This window comes from Nuphar pumila, chromosome 6 (assembly GCF_984573655.1).
Source record: "Nuphar pumila chromosome 6, dmNupPumi1.hap1.1, whole genome shotgun sequence".
In the NCBI taxonomy this organism is placed as follows: Eukaryota; Viridiplantae; Streptophyta; class Magnoliopsida; order Nymphaeales; family Nymphaeaceae; genus Nuphar; species Nuphar pumila.
The window spans coordinates 133,233,988-133,258,528 of NC_143254.1; the positions used below are offsets into that span (position 1 = coordinate 133,233,988).

A 24,541-nucleotide genomic window follows, 5' to 3' on the forward strand; every position below is an offset into this window, starting at 1 on the left:
CTGGTAGGAGCAGTTAGTGCACGTCCCTTGTGTTGGGACGTTGCAAGTTCAAAACCCAATGGTACGGTTGATTAATAACTGGTGGTGTCTGCCTAACCACAGCTTGCCTTTAAAAAAAAAACAACCTCCCTATAATCCCAATTCTCCTGGAACCTTTCAACCATCCATTTGCCCCCTCGTCATAGGCCTCATTTCTATTGATCCTCACGTAATCTCCATATACGTGATCATCATCAATCAATCTCTCTCTCTCTATCTCTTCTGGTGAGAATACGGGTGGACGAGGCTCTTGTTGGTTCCCAAAACAGGACCAAATAAAACAGAGAAACGTCTCTGACTTGTAGGCCTTGTACAGGAGTTTTTGGAAACGGTTTACTCATGACCTTCAACACATGTTATTTACTCCTCTTTTGGCATCAATTCATGCCATTTTGGGAAGCAAAATTTGGCAATCCATTAAGTCATTCTTCGTCTAATGCGATTCTGAGAGCGCGTTTTCCCCTCCCGCCTTCGTTTCATACATCACACATATAGTAGTAACGAGTTCATCGCATTAGCTCTCTTGCTTTCTCTGCTGTATACAAGAGTCGAAGGGTTAGAAGCGGTTCGAACTCGGTACCGCAAACATATCCAAGAAGGTTTGGTTGGTTCCATTTGACAGTCTCCATCTCTCTGTTTCTTAACTATCAATGTTGGGTTGTTTAGAAATTTTGATCTTTTTGTTGGGAATAATAGTATTATGGAGTGTGTGGTCTGTATTCATTGCACTCTCAAGTCGTTCAGTTGTGGGGTGCTCTGTTTTCGTTATGTGGGTGTTGTTTAATTTGTTGAAATTTTGGCTGTGATAGTAATTTGATGTGTTGAATGTGGAGATTGGTGATCAACAATTGCGAAAGCTCAGTAAGTTCTCTTCGTCGAAATCATTTATTTTCTTGGTAAGTTCACTTTGTCGAAATCATTTGTTTTTGTGACCAAGGTCGCCATGATTTTTCTCTGTTATAAATCTTATATTTGACATCCGTGTTCTAAATCTTTTTTTTTTTTGGCTATTCGTGTTCTAAATCTTATGTGGTGTCATTGTAAGGTGATATTTTCAGAATTAGGGTGATCGCGAAAGCAGTTTTAAAAGGATTGTATGTGCTCACCACTATATATTTTAGCATGGATCTAATCGTTGTTGATCCAAAAATTTCTTTTTTCTATTTGAATTTTAGCAATGATATTGGTTGGTGGAGGGTAACTTGATTATGCAAGCAACGAACCTTAATCCTATAATTTTCTTAGATTTTCTATTACTACCACTTCTTCCGCTTGTTCCCCTGAATGATCATAAGTTCACAACTTTCTGGTCTAAAAGTGGGGGCCGTTGCAAAAAATGGGTTGATCAGTTTCAAGACCTGCCAGAGCTTTCAAGACCTGCCAGAGCAAGGATCTCTCTCTCTCTCTCAGGCATAGCTTTGAGCCGTATTTGCACCGATAAACTATAGGATTTATCGGAAGTTATGATAGTGAGTGTTTAGCGTTATGGAGAGTAAAGTTGCGGTAATAAGGCTGAGGTTATGAACAAATAATGACCGTTCCCAATTTCCTGTTTCTTTTCAGCTTCGTCAGTAACGTTCGTGCCTTACGTCACTGTACAAGAAGTAACGCTTAGTCTCTTAAATTGATAACCCCGCCTCAAGCCTGCTATTGCAAAATAGCTTCCTTCTACTCACGCTAGAAAGTTGTAAACTTCTTGCGGCCATCTTTTGGACTTGAGAGGAAGAAAGACACCAAAGCAAAAACGGTAGGCTTACCCAGGTATGCTATTGCGCTTTTTAATGCTTTCTTCCCACGTTCTTCTCTCTCTCTCTCTCTCACACACACACACACGCACACACTTGGTCGTTATGTTTCTGTGCTTTGAAGAAGGTAAGTCAAGAACCAGATTTTGATTGCTTTCTTCTTCTTCTTCTTCTGGATTTTCCTCTCATTTTGCTTTTCTTCTGGGTTAGCAGTACTGCTATGCTTAAAAGAAGGGAAAGTATATTTGCATCTAATTGAATTCCCCTTTTCCCAACTTACCTGTCCAATAGTAAAAATCTGGAGTTGCTTTCCTTTTGCAGGTCCTAGTTTATGGCTCTAGAAGCAGAAACCTATCTTTTCCTGGTGTTGCTTCCCTAATAAAACTTATTTATTCTTAGTTTGTAGTGATCCTTTTGCTGGGATGGGTGTTTGCAAGCATACACTTGTTTAATTAATTTGAAACTGAGAACAGGACACTCGTGTTATCATAACTCAGGTGTTTGATCATTAAAAGTGGATGTTAGAAATTCCTGTAAAGGGGCCAAAATGAATTCCAAAACAAGTGCTCATTAATTCTGCCTGCTTTATCAATTTTCATGCCTAAAAGCATGTGTACGGGGAGAATTCCACATGTGTCAAATGTTGAGCTATGGGTAGTCTATGTGCACACTCTGAAGTCTGAAAGAGTTATATCAACATATAACTAAATTAGTTGCAGAAGGCAAAATTACATGTGGTTCTTGAATTTATACATTTTCCTATCAAATTTTGCTATTAGTAGTATTTCTATGTCAGTTTGTGGTTCATTGGAGGATTGTAATGCATGCAGTGCCTGTGTCATACTATGTGAATGACTGGAAATGTTCTGATAAATCCCAGTGTGCATAAAGAATAGTCCACATAGTGAATCTTTTTCTTTCTTAATTGATGGTTGATGTTGTGATCTCCATTGGAGATATGTAACCAATCCATGTCTAATTGCTTTTTGAAGTTGAATGTGCAAGGGTTGAATATTGCAAAATATCTAGCAGCTTCATGCATAACATTGCATCGTTCAGTTCATTCATCATCTTATAAAGTTTTATCTTCTAGGGGATGTGTGGGTTCACCTACTTATCCAAGGAACTAACATAAGTTGGGACATTGCAGTGTCCAAACTTACGCAGCATTTTAGGTAAATGAACCTATAACACTTTTGTGCACATCCATGGCTATGGATTGTAAGAGTGGTCTCTCTCTCTCTAATACACACATCTTTAGATATTTTTGTTGCAATTTTTTTTATAAGCTGTCCAAACTATGAAATTGCATGTTTAAAGTTAAAGTTTTTTTATGGCTGTAAATGTGCATTTGTCACAATAACCATCATTTCATGTTGATCAGGCATCAACCAAAATTTCACAGGCTTGATGGAAAAGAGGATGGAGGAGCTTGATGGTCCTACCAATCCAATGGTTTCCCCACTTCTTACTGATCTCTACCAGTTCACAATGGCTTATGCCTACTGGAAGGCTGGCAAGCATCTTGAATGGGCTGTGTAAGTAGTGATTTCAGGGCTGAACATGACTGAAGTCCGAAATTGGAAATTGAGTTACTATTTTTCATTTCAAGCTTTCAGTTTTGAGCTAGTTGCTTTTTTATTATTCATGATGTTATATAGCACAGTATATCCATTCAGGGATGCCTAACTTCTTGGTTCTCAAAATTTGAAAAGATGTAGGATACACCTGGTTCCGATTAAGCAAAGCCTTTGATAAGAATTCCTTTTTTCTCATTTATGTGTTATGAATTTGTTAAGCAAAGAAGCCTTTTTCTTCATTTGCTTCTTTCATTTACACATCATATAGAGTTTAGCTTTGTTTCTCTTAACTTGGTATTGTCTATTGCAGGTTTGATCTGTTTTTTCGAAAGAACCCCTTTGGTGGTGAATATACTATCTTCGCTGGCTTGGAAGAGTGCATCCGGCTTATTGCTAATTTTAGATTTGAGGAGGAGGAGATTGCCTTCCTTCGCTCTATCTTGCCTTCCACATGTGATGTAAGCTATAGTGTTGTATATGTTTAATTTAGGATTATATCATTTATTGCACTGTGTGTGTGTGTGTGTGGTTAGTGGCCATGACCTTCTGTGGGTGTTGGCATACTCACATAATTGTCACTGGAAAAATTAGCAATTTCATTCTTTTGTTGTCATGCAAAGGTTGCTTTTAGTAACTTTACAAAGTGGCCACATTAAAAGGTACCTTACATTTGTACAACTGGTAAGTTTTTTTTTTTCAATTCTAAAATTACCTAAGTTGTCAAAACTAACATATGGAACCACCATAGCATTTCTAAATTTGTTAAAGGAAAAAGTGTGGTAAATTTGTTGACATCCATGAAAGGCAATGATGAAGTAAAATATTGGTAAGGGGAGTCATGCTTTTTTGAGACTACACCAAGCCCACTGGTTCTGGTCTCTATGTCTAGAAAATGCTAGAAACCATAGAATATATTGGTTTTCTTGTAAACTAGATATATGTATGTATGTATACATGCTTTGGCTCATGCTTTGAAAAAGTTAGGATGCTGCTTTTGATCAGGGCGTTGGGAACCAAAATGTTTATGTTCTTTTTGCTATTTCTCAGAGCCACTTTGCAGAAATGGTTACAAGAAACTTGTACTTCCACTGCATAAATAGTTTTGAATCTGAGTGGTTAAGATGTTACTCGTTCTGTTAGGACTTTTGCTATATTCAAGAACTTCATATACTAGGAAATGTAAAGCATTTCTTGTGCCATCTCATATTTTAGCTAGCTATATTCTCTTAGTTTGAATGCATCTATGAAATTTGGCAGGCTGGCTTCTTTGATTACCTTAGAGGAATAGACTGCTCAGATGTTGAAGTGTATGCAATTCCTGAGGGCTCAGCTGTTTTCCCTAAGATACCTTTATTGAGAGTTGAAGGACCAGTTGCTGTGAGTAGTTATAATAATTATATATGTTTTTTAGATAGAATAATTATTAAGCAGTTTAATTTATTTCTGCAAAATTATTGCTTTCATCTTTGTTCATATGATGTTGAAGTGTATACCATCCCTTTTTCTCAGGTTGTGCAACTATTAGAAACACCCTTTGTGAACTTGATAAATTATGCATCACTAGTTGCTACCAATGCTGCTAGACATCGTATTGTTGTGGGGAAAACAAAAGGATTACTTGAATTTGGACTTCGACGGGCACAGGTATGCACCTAAACTATTTGTAATTTTGTTCAAACCCTGCTATTTGGTTGCTTTCTTATGATTGCCATTATTTGGTTATGTAGGGACCTGATGGTGGAATAAGTGCATCAAAATACTGTTATATTGGCGGATTCGATGCAACTAGGTTCTTTTAATTCAATTTCGTGATTTTGGATTATGCTTGTAGAGTTCTACTGAAACCTTCATATGCATCTATATAACATATTAGTTGTTTATTGATGCAGTAGCTGCTTTTTTGCAAGCATTATGTGATTAATGACTAACTAATATTTATTAGAAAATTTTGCATAAGAACTAATTCTTGGTGTCACCTAATGGAATTGTCTATCCTGTATGTTTTCTTATCCTTTTTTCAGTAGTCTAGCATTCAAAAGAAAATCCAATGGGTCTTGTATCATACTGAAAGTCTGATTATTGTCATTCAACCTAGGTGGCTCATTTCAAGAAGAAACCTTTCATGATTTGGCTATGATGATCCCATCACTTTGATTCCTGATGTATGCTATCCGTGGTGGTGCTCAGAAGAACTTGGTTAAGCCATGAAAGATGTTACCTAAAATACTATGGCTTGATTGGTTCTATTGCGAATGAGCCAACATATGATAATTGGATGCTGAGCTTGTTATACAACAAAGTTGTTTTACGTTTTTTAGCTGTGTATATTGGTTCTTTACTTGTTATGTTTGTGCAGTACACTATTCTCAACAAAATGTTTCAGGAGATTTAAAGGTCTATCATTCATTGGATAAGTAATAAAATTTAGCTATTTAATCAGAATTTTCCTTAGCCTCTTAACTATCCTTTTTTCTTCACTAAATTTAAAGTATTTGCTTTGATGTGTAAGTGAAGGTTGTAATGAAATGTGCGGAAATACAAACAAGAGCCTCTAAGGGCTTACAAGATTATAAACACCAAGTGCACATGCACATACACAAGTCCAACTAAAGGATAATACAAGAGCACAAAGGCACTACACAAGCACTAAGTGCATTCAAGACATCAAAGAATTAAAAAGAGGAACACAAGAACATAAAAAATATTCACATTATTGAGCATGAATGCATAAGAGAAGGCTATTATTGCAGCAAGGTGCAAGAAAAGAGTGTTTTTGAGTGGTTCTGGGCAGATTACTCCCAAGGAAAAAAAACTGAGAACATAAATATGGTAGGAAGAAATTTTCATGTTGGAAACAAGGGGTAGCACAGGCTTAATTTTTTAGGGGGGTTGGGTAAAGGATGGACATAGATTATGGGGTATAGGATTGGTGGAAGAGAGTGTTCAGAAAGGAAAACTGGACAAAAAGGGTATAACCAATAAGTAGGGATGTCAGAAGCATGAAGAGAAAGATGTTTTGAAGGAGATTGGTGGGCATGGATAAGATTGTTGGGTCCTGATGGCTTCATTTGTCCAAGATTTTGCCATAGGTTAAGGAGGCTTCTACATGATCCAAGCCTGATCCTGAGATGGAGGTATTCTCCTAAGGGTGACAGATTTATACCCTTAACCATGCATCACATCAGGTTAGGGCTAGCGCACTAAGATGTTCTTGATTAATGGAGAAGTATTGAACTCCATTGAGATTCTATTTTGTTGAATATCATTATTAGTTCATAACTTCTAATTTTCTACTGGAAAATGACAAGCTGAATATGCTTAACATCTGCACTGCTTGTGTCACTGATCCTATACTGTCTAATCTATTGGTATCAGTAAGGGTTACTAATGCTTTATCTTTATGTTCAAATGCTGTATTATTCTTTTCACATCTTTTTGTTCAATGGAAGTGCCAAGTTTGTATCTCCTTGAAATTTCATTCACTTATACACACTATTAAATAGCGCACTTTATTCCTCCAGGAGGTCTTTTACCATTAACTTATGTAGTATGCAGTACAGTAATATTTCTTTTTTTACTGTATATTTTCAGTAATGTCGCTGCTGGAAGGAAATTTGGAATACCACTTCGAGGAACACATTCTCATGCATTTGTTAGCTCATATACGGTATGCAATTGAATGAATAAATTTGTATTGTGCATGTATCTACTACAAAAAGTATGCATTATCATACAAAAGTGTCATTGCAAGCAGACGTGTGGAGAACAGTTTGTATTACTCTTCAAAGTGATGAAGTTACTTTAGATATTGTGTATGACAGAGGTCTATTAATCCTGGTGTAAATGTATATTGCTTCTACTTCAGTTCAATTTACATAAAGTGAAAGCTTTTTTTCTGTAAATTTAACAATTTAAGAACATGTTTTTAAATGTATTATTGGCAAAAATACTGCATGTGTAAATATTCTCCTTTTCAAAGAAAATAGTGTATTTGTATGTGCATGCACCCAGATGCTAGTAATTTTGTTGATTACGAAATACATAAAGATGCCATATATGTGTGTGTGTGTGTGGAGGGGGGGGGGGATATATGGTGGTTCTGTACCATGGTACCATACGGTGGTACACACTCTTGTTTGTATGGACAGATTTTGCTTTTGGAGCTTAGATCTACGTAAATCAAGTGAGTAGCACCATAACCATAAGTTATGGCGGTACAGTACCACCATAGAAGCACCCTATATATATGCTTATGATTTTACATTCAAAGTTATTGATCTAAATCAAACATGAATATATTAATGCAAGTAAAAATTCTTGGACAACAACTCTGAGTCATTATTATGATTAAAACATTAAAATCCAAATTGAAAGTTGAAATATAACAATTGATGTAAAAACATGCAAGTAAACAACCAAAATTACAAAAACAAATAGATGAAGTTAGAGGCAGTGTGTGTTCTTATGATTCTGAGGCAGAAAAGGAATTCTATCAAGGTTCACTTCTCAGTAGATAAGTGGAACCTTTCTTTTCCAGATTCAAATCCCTAATTGAGGATCTGCAAAGATGGTAACACACATTAACATGGGAAACCATTCCTAAAAAATTGACAAGTGTAGGATGTTGTTCTAGTCGACCTGTTGGGAAACATCTCCTTAAAATGTAAAATGTGAGTTGGTTATGAAGTCATATGTAGAAACTTTCTTTGGAAAGTCTCCAAATACAATGTAAATCAGGAGTGTATTTAATGCACTTATATAGAAATCTCCCTCTTTGAGAAACTTAGAGCCTACAAGAGAAAAGCTATGCAAGATTAAATGTGACTGTGCAATGCCTACCTTGAAGATTTTGCCTCTTAGCTTGCTCATAGGCCTCAATTGCTATAGAGAAAACCATGTATCTTCTGTTATTTAAGTCTTTCACCTTTTTTTACTAAGTCAAGAAGGTGCTTTAAATGTATTTACAAAAACCTCCCTTTTTCAAGGAATAGTGTTTTTTTTCTTTAAGGGCACATTTGGAAGCAAGAAAAACTCTCATAGGAATTTTTTTTTTTTGCCTATGAGAAGTTTTGATATGATAATTTTTCTAAAATGAAAATTTTCACTTGTTTGGGTAGCATGAGAAAAATAAAATGTAAAATCTTGAAAAAATGAGAGAGGAGGAGGGGGTAGTGGTGGAGCTTCGGTTTTTTGGAAGGTGGTGGTGGTGGAAAATCATCGTGAGGTAGTGGTGGTGGATCTTCTTTGGCATTGTTTTCCGGGATGTGGGTGATGGTGGGTAGTGATGGATGGTGGTGATTGATGGTGGGGAGGGCGGTTGTCCGGGAGGTGGGTGGTGTTGAGATGAATGGTGGTGAAAAATCATCATGTGGGGGTGGTGGATCTTCTCCAGTGCCATTTTTCAGGAGGTGGGTGATGGTTGGTGGTAGTGGTGAGATGGATGGTGGTGATGGATAGTGGAAAATCATCGTGGGGAGGGCAGTTTTTCGAGAGATGGATGATGGTGATGGTGGTGAGATGGATGATGGTGGGTGGTGGTGGTGATGGTGAGATGGTGGGTGGTGGTGAGATGTGGTGGGGAGTGGACTTCACCATTTTCTCTTGGTAGGAAACATTCCTCCACCTCCCCCATGGAGGAATGTTTCCTATCAAAAGTGTACTTTTTAGAAAAACTCTCATAGAGAATTTTTCTCTCGTTTCGAAGGGTTGGAAAAACTCTACTGATTTTCCAATTTGTATCACTTTTCCTACATCTTTCCCACTTCCAAATGTGCCCTAAGGGATGCATTTTTTGATAAGTTGGGGATATGTGGTTGGCGAATGTGATGAATTTTGTTGTTAACAATCATAACTTGTCAACCTACTTTGCAGGAAATTACCTTGGTCCTGGAAAGTGGTGACTTATAGTATTATTTCACTTGTCCCCCGTCACCCCCATATTTGCAGCAGTCTTGAAATGCTGGATGACCTTTTTAGGAATGGTTAGTGTAACTGTTTTGGCAATATAGAAACTCATAGCTTCATACATGGCAAGTAGGCACAAAAAAGAGAGGAAAACTAGAAAATTCATTAAGCAAAAGATGAAAGAGTTACAACAATATAGAGGGGTCGACCCCTCTACCTCACTAGAAGACAAAAACTGTTGACTCTGCACCAAACTATGAAAAAGTACAATAATATCCTTATGAAGAATAAAATGTACATATATACAAGGGGCAGCACACAAAACAATAATATATATATTATCAATCTCAACATGCAACACTTTATAAGAAATGCAAAGTTTTGGGAATAGAAACACCTAAGATATGGACATGTGGATGTGTTCACATCTGCATTGGTTTTACCATGAAATCCTCCATTTACATATATTCTGTTACTGGTAGTGTGAGTCCAGACATTACACATGGGTTCAAACCATAAAACACCCTTAATGGTGAAACTACAGTTTCAGTTTCAGTTATGTTAATCCTATTGCAATCAGTATGTGAGTTGCCTTGATTAAAGATGGACTGAAGTGCCTTCAGAACACGAAATCCTTAATTTGCACCAATGCACTTGTTGGAGTATCAAAGAGGAGAGCAATATTATTAAGCTGATACCTCTTTCTATTGCTGATATGAAACTTCTTTCCACTGCTGTTATCATGTCATTTGTTTGAATATTGTTTTGCCCTTTTCATGTTTAGGGGCATTGGTGGGACTGATTGTCCTAATGTGACGTGCATATTATGTAAGACAGCCAAGATGGTTGCCGTTGCTTCTTTCATCAAATCACTGACTACATTTCTTCCTTGCCTTTGCATTTTTACAGTTTTCATGGTCCAGTATTTCATGATTATGTAGCATAGCTGTATGACTTCTTTTTATGAGCTGAAGCAGAAATTACTTCATTTAGTATAGAAAATATAGTAATTTTCTTAGTACAGAGAAGGAAAAAAAAATCTGATACAAAGTGCAATTTTTGAAAAAATAAAATGTTGCTTGCTAGGATTGAGGTGACAAGATCATCATTACTCTTACATCATTTTCGGTATTGTTATTATCATCATGATTTATTTATTTGCTTCATTTTTCACTATCACATTTATTTATTTTTCTGTTTGGAATTCAGAGCCCAGACGAAATCATAGATAAAGCACTTCCCAAGTGTGATGGCTCTGGTACCTGTGAGGATTTTGTCGGTTTGGTGCAGACTTGGCTTAGTAAACTTCAGGTTCTTGTTGATGGCATCTATTTGCACTGACTCTCTCTTTTTATGTTCCTTTGTATTTTTCAAGCATGCCATGGGTGCATGTTTGCATCTTGCTGTGTTATTTAATCTCTTTGACAATGGATGATTTTTTTCCATTGGTGTGTTTGTGTTAAATTGTACATATATAAATATATATATTATGTATATACTATATATATATATTTATGTATATACAATAAAATGTATATACATATGTATACATATATATATACATACGTATATAATATATATTTTCTTTTTTCCTTTTTTATTTTTCTTTTGGCTATTTTTGGACTTAGTCAAACTAGGTTGACTAAGCCCTAGCGGTTAGATTTCTAGCTGACTCTCCCAACAGCTAGAAATCTAGCCGTTGGGAGTGGCCTCTCTCCCTCTCTCTCTTTTGGCTTTCCTTCCACTCTCTACTCTCCTCTCTTGTGTATATATAGGGGTCTTCCCCTCTTTGTAAGATATGCATTTTGCATACTTGTGATGATTCAATAAAATAATTATTTTTACATATTGTGAACCTTCTTGTGTGTACCCATTTGTGGGATTTGTGAGTGTGTTCCTTAGAGAATACTTGTGTGTTTCACTTGATATTGGTGAACACTTTGGTTCGTGATTGAAGGCGATTTGATTCTTTTAATGATATCAGAGCTTGGTGATAAAGCTTGTCGGTGATTCAAATCCAAGAAATTCTTTTAATGATATCAGATCTTGGTGATAAAGCTTGTTGGTGATTCAAATCCAAGAATATGTGATCGTGGTCGTGCATTTAAAAGTATTCCCTCAAGTGTTTGTGTGATCCTTCTTTGGTGTTTCTTGGTGCATCTTCTCCAAATTTGCAGTGGAGTGCTTGTGTGCTTTTCTCTTGTCTACTTTCTCTCTCTTCTTCTTATCCCTTATAAAAATAGATGACAAAGATAATATCACCATAATGCCATTAAGCTTAATGATACTAACTATGTTATGTGGGCTTCTATCATGAAACATCACATATGGGGAAAAGGGTTGTGGGGATTAGTGGATGGATCTGATCCAGAGTCAAAACTAACCCTGACTAAGGTGAAAAATGAGAAAAAAATCCCTCTTTCCGATGAAGAAAGAACTAAAGCTATATTCAATTATGAGAAAAGTGGAAAGAGTGGAGCATGGGACATGCCAAGATTATGTATTGGCTTATCAATAGTGTGGACATTAAAAAATATTCTAGCCGTGCTAAGTTCAAGCATGCTAAACAAGGCTTGAGAATACCTTAAAACAAATGTATTCTCTTAGAGATATTGCACATGTGTGCAATCTTCAAGATAAAGTTCGAACCATGACACAAGGAGACAAAAGTATTAGAGAACATTACAATGATTTGTCCTCTCTATGGAAAGAGTTGGCTCTTCTAGTGTAAAACCTGACTAATTTAATTTTTTTTTACTTCGGATCCAGGTTGGATCCGAACCAGACCTAACTTTCACCCCCATGCTTATAAATAAACACGCAGGGGGTTCCCTTTTATGCAAAAAGGGAAACCCCCCGCTCTTCTCTCTCTCTCCCCTCTCGCTCTCGCCCCTCAACACCCCAGACCTCCCTCGCCGGACTTCCCTGCACTAGCGACCTTCGAGGTACTCTCTCCCCGTCTCTCTCTGTCCTCCCTACGAGGGCGCCGATAGGAGGTTGCTGACCTTCTGCCTCACCCTCTCTCTTCTCTCTGTCTCTTTGTCCTCCCTGCACTCTCTCTCGCTCTCTGTCTTTTTAGCAAGGGAGGGGCACCCCCCTCCCTGCTCGCTCTCCCTCAGCTTGTTTAGCAGGGGAGGGGCGCCACCTCTCCCTTCTCATTCTCTCTGCCCTCGTTTTTGCAGGGGAGGGGCGCTGCCCCCTCCCTGTCTCTCCTTTATTTTTTTGGTCGACGGGCAGGGGTGATGCCCTCCCCCTACCCCTCCCCCTCTTCTTTTTCGACTGGCGAACAGGGGTGCGGCCCCTGCCCTCCCTTTCGCTATCTGGCCGACGAGCAGGGGCGCAAACCCTATCCCCTCCCTTTTTCGTTACTCAGACAGAGGGGGGCTCTCGCCCCCTCTCTGTTTGCTCAGGCAGGAGGGGAACCCTCCTGCCCTCTCTCTCTCTCTCTCTATTCTCGGGTTGGGGCCGGGATCAGCGTGGTAGCCGAGCCCACCCACCCCCCTTTTTGTTTCTTGGGTTGGGGCCGGGGTCGGCTTGGTAGCCGAGCCCACCCCACCCCCCTTGTGTTTCTTGGGTTGGGGCCAGGCTCGGCCTAGTAGCCAAACCCACCCCAACCCCTTGCGTTCCCAGGATGGGGCCGAGCTCGGCCTGGTAGCCGAGCCCACCCCACCCCCTGCTTTCCTTTTTGCTGAACCGAGCCTGGCTCGATTGGGGGGCCAACCGAGTCCAACTTGATTGGGGCCTAACCGGCTCACTCACCCGAGTGAGCTCGGTGCTCGCCGATCCCAGCTCGGCTCACCCTACTTCTAAACCCGGCACAGTCAGGCGACCCGAGCCTGGGTCGGATATCGTCCTTTGCGACCCAAACGCAACGTCAACGCTTGATTCCTTCTTTTCTATTTTTCTACAGTACGACAAACCATTTAGCGCACCCCATCAGCGCAAAGAACTCTACGTGTGCACCGAAGCACGTGCCACTTATCACCTACACCCAGAACCGTCAGCAAAACCAACATTCTTCGACGTACATGAAAGTTGCATGATGAACAAAGAAAGGACAATGCTAAAACTTGTAAATAAACATATATATATATATATATATATATATATATATACATATACGCTTTTAACTCAAGGACGCAGTTTTGCGATCCTTGTCCTTTTTTCCTTTATGTCATTTACTTTACCACTGCGCTTTTACGTGCATAGGCTTTTGCTTACGCATTTATTTAACTCGATATGTGGTTTCACATATCGAGCATTGCTTTATGTCATTTACTTTGCCGCCGCGCTATCATGTGCACAGGCTACTGCATACACATTTATTTGGCCGATGTACGATTTCGTACATCGTGTATTGCTTACGCATTTATTTGGCCGAGGTATGGTTTCGTACCTTGTGCATTTCTTACACATTTATTTAGCCGAGGTACAGTTTCGTACCTTGTGCATTGCTTACGTATTTATTTAGCTGGGGTACAGTTTTGTACCTCGTATACTTACGCATTTATTTAGCTCGATATGCGGTTTCACACATCGAGTCTTGCTTTATACATTGCCGTCGTGTTGTAATATGCAAAGGCCTGCGTTATGTAATATATGTGTTATTCGTACATATATACAACTTCGTAAGGTACGCAATCGCGTACTCTTCCCTACCCTGTATCATGCTTGCTTTTTACAAAAAAACATGGATTTACGCATGTGCGCTAAAACTTGAAAGAAAAGGAATTTCTTGCCTGAATTCAACATTCGAATATGTGTAGTTTTGAAAAGCAAATTCGAACACTTGAAGGTTGCCTAATTGCAACTAAGTTTTTCTCAAACCGGCACAATAGGAAGAAGTGTTTACAAACTTTGGTTTAATATCCGATATGACCCAGATATCCTTGGTTGGGAGCATGAGAATGTGTTTGGTTGAGGTTTTTTCTGAGAAACTCATACCCCTTTTATCGTAAGAAGTATCGCGAGACATGCACAACATGTTTATACTACGATAACTGGATAAGAGATTTGTGACGATCTCGTAACGTGCAAATTGCATAATGGTATAAAAGTAGTTGGAAAGACCAAATCATGTCAAATTAAACTAAAATGGTTACATCGTTTCTTTCATGAAACATTGGAGTTGGGGTTTCTTTTGAGAAATCGATACCCCTCTCATCGTAGCAGTACTATCTGATATGCACAACATGTTAGTACTACGGTGATTGGATGAAAGGTTTATGGTAACTTCGAAGCTTGCAAAAAGCACATTGTTGAAATCACATAATGGTGATAATCGCCTTCACATGCAAGATGCTCGAGCTGGTTTGAAAGACTAGAGCATATAGAATGGGTCTTCAGTTAAATAAAACCTGACGTACCCATTCACCTATTTGTTTCCGTCAAGGGAGAGGATGGGATGGTACAAAAACTTCGATGGACAGGTTGTTAACAACCACCCCTCGGGCAAATGACTCGGTGTCTCCAGTCAATTAAGTTAGGGGACGGGACTATAAAAAATTATCCTAGGTGGTAGATCCCATGGACTTATGCAGAAGTTGGATGCATCCTTTGCCACGAATGCCTTTGGGGAATCCTCTCTCGGTCACCGACCGTCCCCTTAGGAACAGACTCAGCTAGTTGTTGGGGATATAAAAAATACATAGCATAACAAACCCTCAGACAGTCTTAGTTGTTTCTACGTTTCGCTCCTCCGCGTACCCTCAAGACAGTTACTGCATATCACGAATGAAACTATGCATGTGTTAGTTTTGTTCTAAATTGTTATACTTGTGCACCTACCAGTTTTTCATAAAACTGACCCGTCTTATGGGTACAGGTGATGATTAGGTCGGTACGGCAAGCAATGGAACGATGACGTGAGGGTATCAAGATGAGACCTTTTTCCTGATGTTTCGCTCTTGAGGACATTCTTGTAATTTGGTATAAGAGTTTTTTTGAAATTTCACTTTTCGTATAAACTTTAAATTATTTAAAATCTCATTTTGAATCTATTTGGTTTCAATGAATGTACAAAGTTACAGATCCATTATATAAAAGAAGGTTCGCGGTAATGCGCCCAAGGTCCGTCGACTTACTATTTCAAACACCATTTTTCGCTGAACTGCTATTTTAAACTCTGAAAAATGATCGATTACAAAGCTTTCAAACTTTTCGTAAAAAGTCACAAGTTCAGGATTTTGGGGGCATTACATCTAGAGACTAAGTGGCATTATGCCGAAGATATTGAGCTTCGCCAAAAGCAAATTGATGCAGAACATTTTTATCAATTTATCAATTTATCATTGAATCAACCAAATCGGCTCTCCTTCATAGGGGAAAAGTTTTTTCTATTATAGATAATATTAAAGAATTAAATATGGAAGAAAATTGTCTTAAGAAACATATTTTCAAGAATGAAGATGATTCCATTTTGGCCGTCTCAAGGTCGGGAGCCTATTCTCGTACTTATAGAACACCTTATTTTAGAAGACAAGGAAATGAATATGACAAAAGGAAAGTCATTTGCCATTGGTGTCATGAACCGAGGCATATTAAACCTTTGTACCCTAATCTAAAAAGAAGGGAGGACAAAAGCTACATGGAAAATAAGGCAGCTACGGTCAAAAATAGCTATGTTTGGCAACTCTCAAGACTCACCCATGGAAGTAGCCAAATCCTTGTCTCAATTAGTTGAAGCCCTTTAACATCTTCTTAGAGGATTGTCTTCCTCAGTTGGAGCTGCAATATCATCTTACTGCGGTGCATCTTGATCCCGTTAAATTCTTTGGCTTCTTGATTCCGGTGCATCTTTTCATATGACACCAAACTATGACGTTTTAACCAAATATTATAACAACTCAAGTGTGTCAAGTTTTTACGACCGATGGTACATCTCTTGAAATAAAAAGAGTAGGAAGTTTTGAAAAAGATCTTTCAAACCAAAAAATTTCTTATTCAAAAAATTAGATAATCCTTAAATTAAATTTAAACCTTTTATCTATCTCTCAAATATCCGATTATGATTGTAATATATCATTCTCTTCAAATGAATGTTTGGTGCAGGATCACCAGTCAGGGAAGCTTATTGGGCAAGGTCATAAAGAGGAAGGTCTTTACTATATGGATTTTTTTGAGATACCAAAATATGCTTTTTGTTGTAATGTCCAGAAAATGGATTTAAATTTGTGGCATAGAAGATTAGGATATCCAAATGTATCTAAAATCCAATATTTTTCAAGTTTGATTTTTTTTGTAATATTAATGATTTTACTTATGAAGACTGTGTTCTTGGAAAAATGAAAAGATTTTCATTCAATGATAGAACTCTTATTTCATCTAGACCTATTGAGTTGGTTTATTCATATGTTTGGGTCCAACACCAATTTTGTCTAAAGGTGGATATGCATATTACGTTATTTTTGTGGATGACTTTGTTAAAAATGTAAATGTATATACATGTAAATGTATATATAACATATGTGTACATATACATATTTGTATATATACATATATATATATATGTTAGGTTAGTACCTAACTAGTAAATAATAACTAAGTTAGTGTCTAACTGGGTTAGTCTTCTTTTACCTTTTTTTCTTTTTACTTTTTACTTTTTAAACTATGTCACATGGGTGCGGGTGCGGGGGTGTGGCAAAAATATAAAAAATTATATATATATATATATATATATATATATATATATATATATATATAAAGTCCAAAAGTTGGGTATAAATGACCCTGGGTGCGTTGACTGCACCCAGGGTCAGGTTGACCACATCGGGTGCGGGTGCGACACCTAGTTGGAGAATCCCTGTGACATAGGGCAAAAAAAAATTTCTTGGCAAATTTTTTTTAAGTCCGAAAATTGGACCAAAATGACCCTAGGTGCGTTGACCGCACCGGCATCGCGTCGCGTCGACGTGGGTGCGGCACCCTACTAGCCGAATCCTTGTGACATGGTTTTTAAATTAGAGAGGCATTGGAGAGAGTGCCCAAAAACTCTATTGGAGTTGTTGGGACCTCTCCCAACATCTCTCTTGGAGACCTTTATGTGTGTATAAATAGGGGTGAAACCCCCTCTCAAGTGTAAGCTTCTTTCATGGGTTGAGATCAGTAAAAGTATTATTTTTTATTCCTTGTTGTTGTGCCCTTTAGTGGGTGTTTATGAGTGAACCCATTTATGGTTCTTTGTATGTTCATTTTGGTATTTTGGTGAAACTCTTTTGAATGTTCGCCTTTGGTGATTTAGTGAATATCTTCGGAGAAACTCATTTTTTTACATGGTATCATAGCTTGGTGATCTAGTTGAAATTGTTTTTGGTACATTGGGAAGCGTGTCACTCTAAATTTTAAAGTATTGAAGCTCGCTTGCAATCTCTATTCAAAGTGCTCGTGATTGGTGGTGTTTTCTTGGTGGTAGAGTGCTCGTGACTTTCACCTTTACTCTTATTCTTTTGTCTCTTCTTTCTCTACTCCTCTCTATTCTTTTCTTTTGTTTATACTTTTGTAAAAATGGATGACAATGAAAATATCACCGTAAAACCCATTAAGCTCAATGATTTAAACTATGTAACATGGGCTTCAATTATGAAGCACCTCGTATGGGGGAAAGAGTTGTGGGGCCTAGTAGATGGGACCAATTGGGAACTCAAGCTAATCCTCACCAAAGTAGAGGTTGAAAAAGATGTGTTTCTTACGGAGGGTGAGAAAAATAAGGCAATGACCACTTATGAGAAGAAGTGGAAGTAATGTTGAATGTGGCATGCCAAGATTATGTCTTGGCTAATTAGAAGTGTACACATTAAGAAGTGTTATAGTCTTGCTAAATTCGAGCATGCAAACTCTGCATGAGATTACCTTAAGAGAATATATTCTTTTAAAGATATTGCACATATGTACAACTCGCATGACAATATACGAAATATGATTCAAGGAGACAAGAGTATTAGAGAATACTATAATAGATTGTCCGAATGATGAGAAGAGTTGGCTCTTCTTGAACTAAAGTGGCATTATCTCAAAGTTATTAAACTCCACCAAAATCAATTAAATGCAGATCATTTTTACCAATTTATTAATGGTTTGAGATCAGATTTTGAATCCACTAAATCCGCTCTTCTTCATCGAGGGAAAGTTTCCTAAATAGTAAACGCCATAGAAGAATTGAGTATGAAAGAAAATAGACTTAAAAAGCGAATCTCTAAGAGTGATGATTACTCGGTTATAGCTGTATCTAGACCGAGAAACTATGTTTGTACCTACAAGCCACCACACTATGGGAGGCCAAATGATGAACATTATGAAAAGCAAGGAAATGAGTGAGAGAAAGAAGTTTTTTGCTACTATTGTTGTGAACCGGGACATGAAAATATAGTCCTAAATTGAAAAAACCTTATGAGAAGAAGGTTGCCTCTGTTGGACCTCCACAAGAGTCAAGTGATACAAAAATCTCACAAGATCCATCCATTGGAAATATGTCATTGACACAATTAGTAGAAGCTCTTCAACCTCTACTCAAAGGAGCATCCTCATCAACTGGAGCCGCGATTTCTTCTTATGGCTCCTTCGATCCCGGTAAATCTCTTTGACTTCTTGACTTAGGTGCCTCTTTTCATATGACACTAAATAATGATATGTTATTCGAATGTCATAACTCAAGTAGATCAAATGTATTTACTGTTGATGGAACATCTCTTGAAATTAAAGGAATAGAAAATTTTGAAAACATTTCTCAAAACTCAAAAAGATTTTTTATTTCAAAAATTAGATATATTCCTAAATTAAATTTAAATCTGACCATGGGTATAATGTTTCCTTCTCCTTTCATGGTTGTTAAGTGTAGGATCGCCAATCAGGGAAGCTGATTGGGGAAGGCCATAGAGAAGGAGGCTTGTACTACATGGATTTTTTGGAAATACCTAAGAATATATTTTGTTGCAATGTTTAAAAATTAGATTTGGATTTGTGGCATAAGAGGCTTTGCCACCCTAGTATATCCAAGATTCAGTTTTTTCCAAAGATGATTTTTTTTTGTAATTCTGAAAATTTTACATGTGAAAATTGTATTCTTAGCAAAATAAAGAGACTACCATTTCAAGAAAGAACATTTTTTTCTTCCTGACCACTTGAATTAATACATTCGGACGTCTGGGGTAACACCTGTTGCATCTAAGGGTGGTTTTATGTATTATGTAATTTTTGTGGATGATTTCACGAGACACACTTGGATTTATTTTCTTAAACACAAGTCTGAAGTTTTTTCACATTTTCAAATATTTCATAATTTGGTCAAACACCAATTCAAGAATGATATTTTCATCTTTCACTATAATGCCCCAAAATTTCAAACTTGCGACCCTTTCAGAAAACAAGCAAGAGACTAGAATAAAATCTCTTTCCTTTTAGAGTTTGTTTATGTAATCAACGGAAGATAATTCTTTTATTGAATTTAGAAAGACAAACTGACAACTTTGGGCACGTTAGCTAAAAGAACCAAAACTCACGACACATGATACTTGCAAAACACTTGGAAAAACCACTTTCATTTAAGAAGTTACAAAATAGTACAAAATTCGGATACCTCAAAGAAAATCCGTTACAAAACCCCAAAACATCCAGGACGCGAGCTAAGAGCAGGAAAAGGAAGTCTTGAAGCCATCTTGCAATCGTGCCATCGCCCGTGGTGTACCCCAAAACATCCAGGTACGCCTCTTCTCCTCTCCTTCCCCTTTTCTTTTCTTCTCCCCCCTTTTTCTTTCCTTTTGCTGGCAGGGAGCCGCTCCCTGTGTCGGCTCGCCTTTCCGGCAGGGGGCTCCGCCCCCCTGCCTCTTTCTTGTTTTTTCAGCATGGGACAAAGCCCCTGCCTTTTGTTGTTGTTTTTCGGCAAGGGGTTTTGCCCCTTGCCTCCTGTGGTTTTTCGGCAGGGGGCTCTGCCCCCCTGCCCCCATCCTGCCTTCTTGTGTTTCTCGGCAGGGGGCTTCACCCCTCTGCCTTGTGTTTTTCGGCAGGGGGCTTCGCCCCTCTGCCTTGTGTTTTCCGGCAGGGGGCAAGGCCTCTGCCTTCTTGTGTTTCCAGGTAGGGGGTTTCGCCCCTCTGCCTTGTGTTTTTCGGCAGGGGGCTTCGCCCCTCTGCCTTATGTTTTTAGGCAGGGGGCGAGGCCCCTGCCTTCTTGTGTTTCCCGACAGGGGGCTTCACCCATCTGCCTTGTGTTTTTCGGGAGGGGGATTCACCCATCTGCCTTGTGTTTTTCGGCAGGGGGCGAGGCCCCTGCCTTTTTGTGTTTCCCCGCAGAGGGCTTCGCCCCTCTGCGTTGTGTTTTTTGACAGGGGGCTTCGCCCCTCTACCTTGTGTTTTTCGGCAGGGGCTGAGGCCCCTGCCTCCTTGTGTTTCTCAGTAGGGAGCAAAGCTCCCCCTGCTCTCCTGTGTTTTGTCGGCAGGGGGCGAGGCTCCCCTTGCCTCCTTTGGTTTCCCAGCAAGGGGCAAAGCCCCCTGCATCTTATTTGTTTTCTGGCAGGGGGCTTCGCCCCCCTGCCTTGATCTTGTTGCCGGTAGGGGCAGAGCCCCTACCTTTCTCATTTTCGGCAGGGGGCTGCGCCCCCTATCCTGTTTCCTGTTGATGCAGGTTCGACAGGGAGCCTTTGCTCTCTCCCCTGCCTTTTCTGTCCTGGCAGGCGGGGAGCATGAGTTCCCTGCCTCTGTGGCTTTTTGTCTGCAAGAGTGAGGCCCCTGCCTCCTCGTAGTTCGCTGACAGCAGGTCAGCAGGGGCTCGTAGTCCCTGCCTCTGCTTCTTGCGCTTATAGCAGGTGCGCAAGGACACGATTCCCCTGCCTCTGCTTCCTTCACGTTAGGACAGCGACAGTGCCCGTGACCTTCTATTTTTGGTATTAGCTTGCTAAGATTGTCACTTTTGCAGCTCGTACGATGGATTTCGCTCACGCTACGTGACCCGAGCCGTCAATCGTTTACACCCGCGGGCGCCAACAAGCTTGCAACTCTCCAAGGTAGGAGAAGATTGCACGGAGGACTTGGACAATTGAATTGAGTTCAATTAACTAAAAAGGATAATTAAATATATATATATATATATATATATATATATATATATATATATATATATATATATATATATTTATACGAGTACGAGTTAACTCACGGCCGCGATTTCGCGATCTTTGTCATTTTCTTTCTGTCAGTCTTTCCTTTGCCGTCGTGCTCTGCGTTCAGGCTTGGCGTTTACACTCCTTCTCACAGTCTTTACTTAGTCGTCGCATTATGCGCCCAGGTTCCCATTTTTGCAAATGTTTCGTTACTGTCTTGCCATTGCAGATGATGCTCAGGTTTTCCGCTCATTGTATGTGCTATAAAGGCATCCTTGTGGAGGAAGCAAGAGGCATTTACCGCTCTCCCTCTTGCGACAAGAGTTGAGTCGAGAGCTTAGCGATACATCTTTGTCTGAGGAGAGGGATCCCTAGCAGGGATCCTGGCTTTTCGATCGGGCAGTCCTGTAAAGTTGACTTGAGAATTTAAGGAGCTGCGCAAAAACATCAAACTGCCCAAATCGAAGTGTTTGGAAGAATGCGTTTTGGCTAGTTTTGTTTGTCTATTCGGCATATCTCGGGTAACCCCGAATTGGGGCTTGAGAGAACCTCTTAGCGGGGATTCTTTTGAGAAACCCGTATCCCGTCTATCGAGGCCGATATCGAGTCATGCGAGGCATGTAGATACCCTGATAGCGGATGAGATTCTAGAAAATCGCATGCCAAATATTGACACAAGTGGTTGGTTGTTTTAAAGGATAAAGTAAAGTTGAGAAACATTACATCTTTGTGAAACACCTTTGTTGAGGCTCCTATTGAGGAACTATACCCCTTTCATCATAGAGTACTTGTAGTCGTGCACTACACGCTAGTATTGCGATGATCGGATAAGACGGTCGTGCGACCTTGAATAGTGCTAAATGCACAATGCTGTAATCACATAAAATGGTGACTATTCGCCTTCACATGCAAGATGCTCGAGTGGTTGAAATACCACAACATAGAATGAGTCGTTAGTTAAGCAACACCTAACGCACATATTCGTTTTTTTTTTGTCTGTCAAGGGAGAGGACATAACGATACAAAACTCCAATGGACATGTTGTTAACAACCACCCTACGGACAAAGATCCGGCCTCCCCAGGCATTGGAGTTAGGGGAAGAGACTACCAGACATTATCCTAGGTGGTAGATCCCGTGGACTTCTGCAGAAGTTGGATGCATCCGTTGCCAAGTACCTGCCTTTGGAGAAGCCTATCTCGGCTAAAGTCGTCCTCTTAGGAGCAGACTCAACTAGCTATTCGGGTTATTGAAAATACATAGAATAACAGACGTCCGAACTAGTCTCAGCTGTTTCTACGTTTTTGTCTGTGCGTACCCACAGGCCAGTAATATCGAAACATAAGTCTGTTCACACTGGTTGATGGGTCATAAGACTTTCATGTTCTTTGGGTACGTATTTTTTGTCAAGTAAAAGCTTATCGATGAAATTACGTATGACTTTGTATGTCTCCGAGATTCTTATGATTATGATGCTTATGTTAGCATATAGGTGGATGATATGTCACATTGACAAATGATTAGTTTAGACTATTTAGGTGAATAATACATCACGCCTACATAGTTTTATTGCAGTGAATTGGGTTATGATTGCCTAAGTGAATATATCATATCTGTATAACATGATTGATGAGTATCATGAATATTGGGCTAAAATGTCTTGAAGATATGTGTGTGAGTTACACGCTAGAAAGGTCGAATGCGATGTGCTTTGAGCTAAGAATTGTGAATGCATATGATGATGCAATGATCTGAATTGTCTTATATGCATATATAACTTAAATCCTGTGAATTTATTGAACTACGTAGGAGTTACATATGTTGATGTTTAGTTGATTCATATTATGTAATCTGCGTATTCTCATGTGTATAGAACTCATGCTTTGTTTATGCATGCTTTGAGGTCCTATTTGAGGAATGCAATGTTCCTTGTGACAATGATACAATGCGTAGTGTTATATGCTTCTGTATGATGTGATTGAAATGCCACGTGATACGAAATGTTGAAAGCATGCGATAAATGTTCATAGTTCATGGAACCTTGTGGGAAGAACATGTGATTTTGTGTTTTGTTTTACCATGTGAAGTGATACGATGCATATTGCTGGTATACATGCTTGTGCCCATATTGGTGGCTACTGACCCCAAGAGCGGTCAATTGTTCAGAGCAATCAATTGTATTGATGCATGTATCACTAGGTATGGTATTTGTTGAGGACCTGATCTCTAAAGGATTATCTGCGAGGACGTGTATGATCAAGACCAGTTGACCTGGCTAGGGTGGTAGATTCTCTGTGAGGATGTACACTGTCCATGAGAGGGTAGCCGCAAAGACGGTGAACTCCTGTGAGGAAGTGTATGGTCCAAGACCAAATATACCATCTAGGGCGGTAATTCCTTGTGAGGTTGTACATTTCCAAGACTAAGTGATCCGGCATTGATCTTGTTAATTATAATAGTGGCTATCGACCCTGAGAGCGGTCATTTATGTTGATGCGTGTATTGCAATAATTTTTATTGGATATGGCATTTGTTGAGGACCGAGTTCCCAAAGGATGCTCTGTGAAGGTATGTATAATCAGGATCTGGTAAATCGGCTAGAGTGGTAGATTCTCTTTGAGGATGTACACTGTCCAAGAGCGGGTAACCGCAAAGACGGTGAACTTCTGTGAGGAAGTGTATTATCCAAGACCAAGTATATCATCTAGGCCGGTAATTCCTTGTGAAGTCGTACATTTTTCAGACCAAGCGATCCGACGTGAAACTTGTGATTTTGATTACCATAAAAGGTTATGGTGAGTTGTGATAATCTTCTGAGATTGATATTGATAGCCAATTATGAATTTATAGATTTGGCGTTATGTTATAGCATGATTTCATGCAGGACTCAGATGTGAGAATCAAATCCTTATTGATTTTAGATCATGATTATGTTTTGGACCTTCTACAGAAGGGTAGGTTTTTCTGAGAAAGTATGACGCCTTAAGTGAGTCATAACAGGTGACAGTTGGCCGTGAAAGGCCTTGAGAGATGAAAATAAATTAAGGTTGTTCAGGACAAAGAGTTTGTTAGAAATAGTGAGAGAGACAAATGATGACCTGATAATGATTAAATACAGAGACCCCGTTCTAGGAACAAAAACAAGCTTGTTGCGTGATAGTTCACAGCTTACGATCAAATGAATCGTC

The 24,541-nt window shown here is 39.1% G+C and overlaps 1 protein-coding gene across 4 annotated transcripts in view; it reads left to right on the forward strand.

Annotated features, from left to right (window-relative positions):
• Nucleotides 1-274: 274 nt before the first annotated feature.
• The window catches only part of LOC149836323 (nicotinate phosphoribosyltransferase 2-like), a 49,730-nt gene continuing 25,463 nt past the window's right edge, over nucleotides 275-24,541 (forward strand). Inside the window, exons 1-10 of one of the 4 annotated variants that reach the window (XM_090009132.1) lie at nucleotides 275-638; nucleotides 849-935; nucleotides 1,603-1,800; nucleotides 3,169-3,322; nucleotides 3,675-3,822; nucleotides 4,622-4,741; nucleotides 4,874-5,008; nucleotides 5,092-5,153; nucleotides 6,956-7,031; nucleotides 10,478-10,579. In XM_090009132.1, the coding sequence (XP_089865258.1) occupies nucleotides 3,195-3,322; nucleotides 3,675-3,822; nucleotides 4,622-4,741; nucleotides 4,874-5,008; nucleotides 5,092-5,153; nucleotides 6,956-7,031; nucleotides 10,478-10,579 (771 nt within the window). In that variant the 5' untranslated portion in view covers nucleotides 275-638; nucleotides 849-935; nucleotides 1,603-1,800; nucleotides 3,169-3,194. The remainder of the gene's footprint in view (nucleotides 639-848; nucleotides 936-1,602; nucleotides 1,801-3,168; nucleotides 3,323-3,674; nucleotides 3,823-4,621; nucleotides 4,742-4,873; nucleotides 5,009-5,091; nucleotides 5,154-6,955; nucleotides 7,032-10,477; nucleotides 10,580-24,541) is intronic. The other 3 variants (XM_090009133.1, XM_090009130.1, XM_090009131.1) reach the window with 3 other exon arrangements.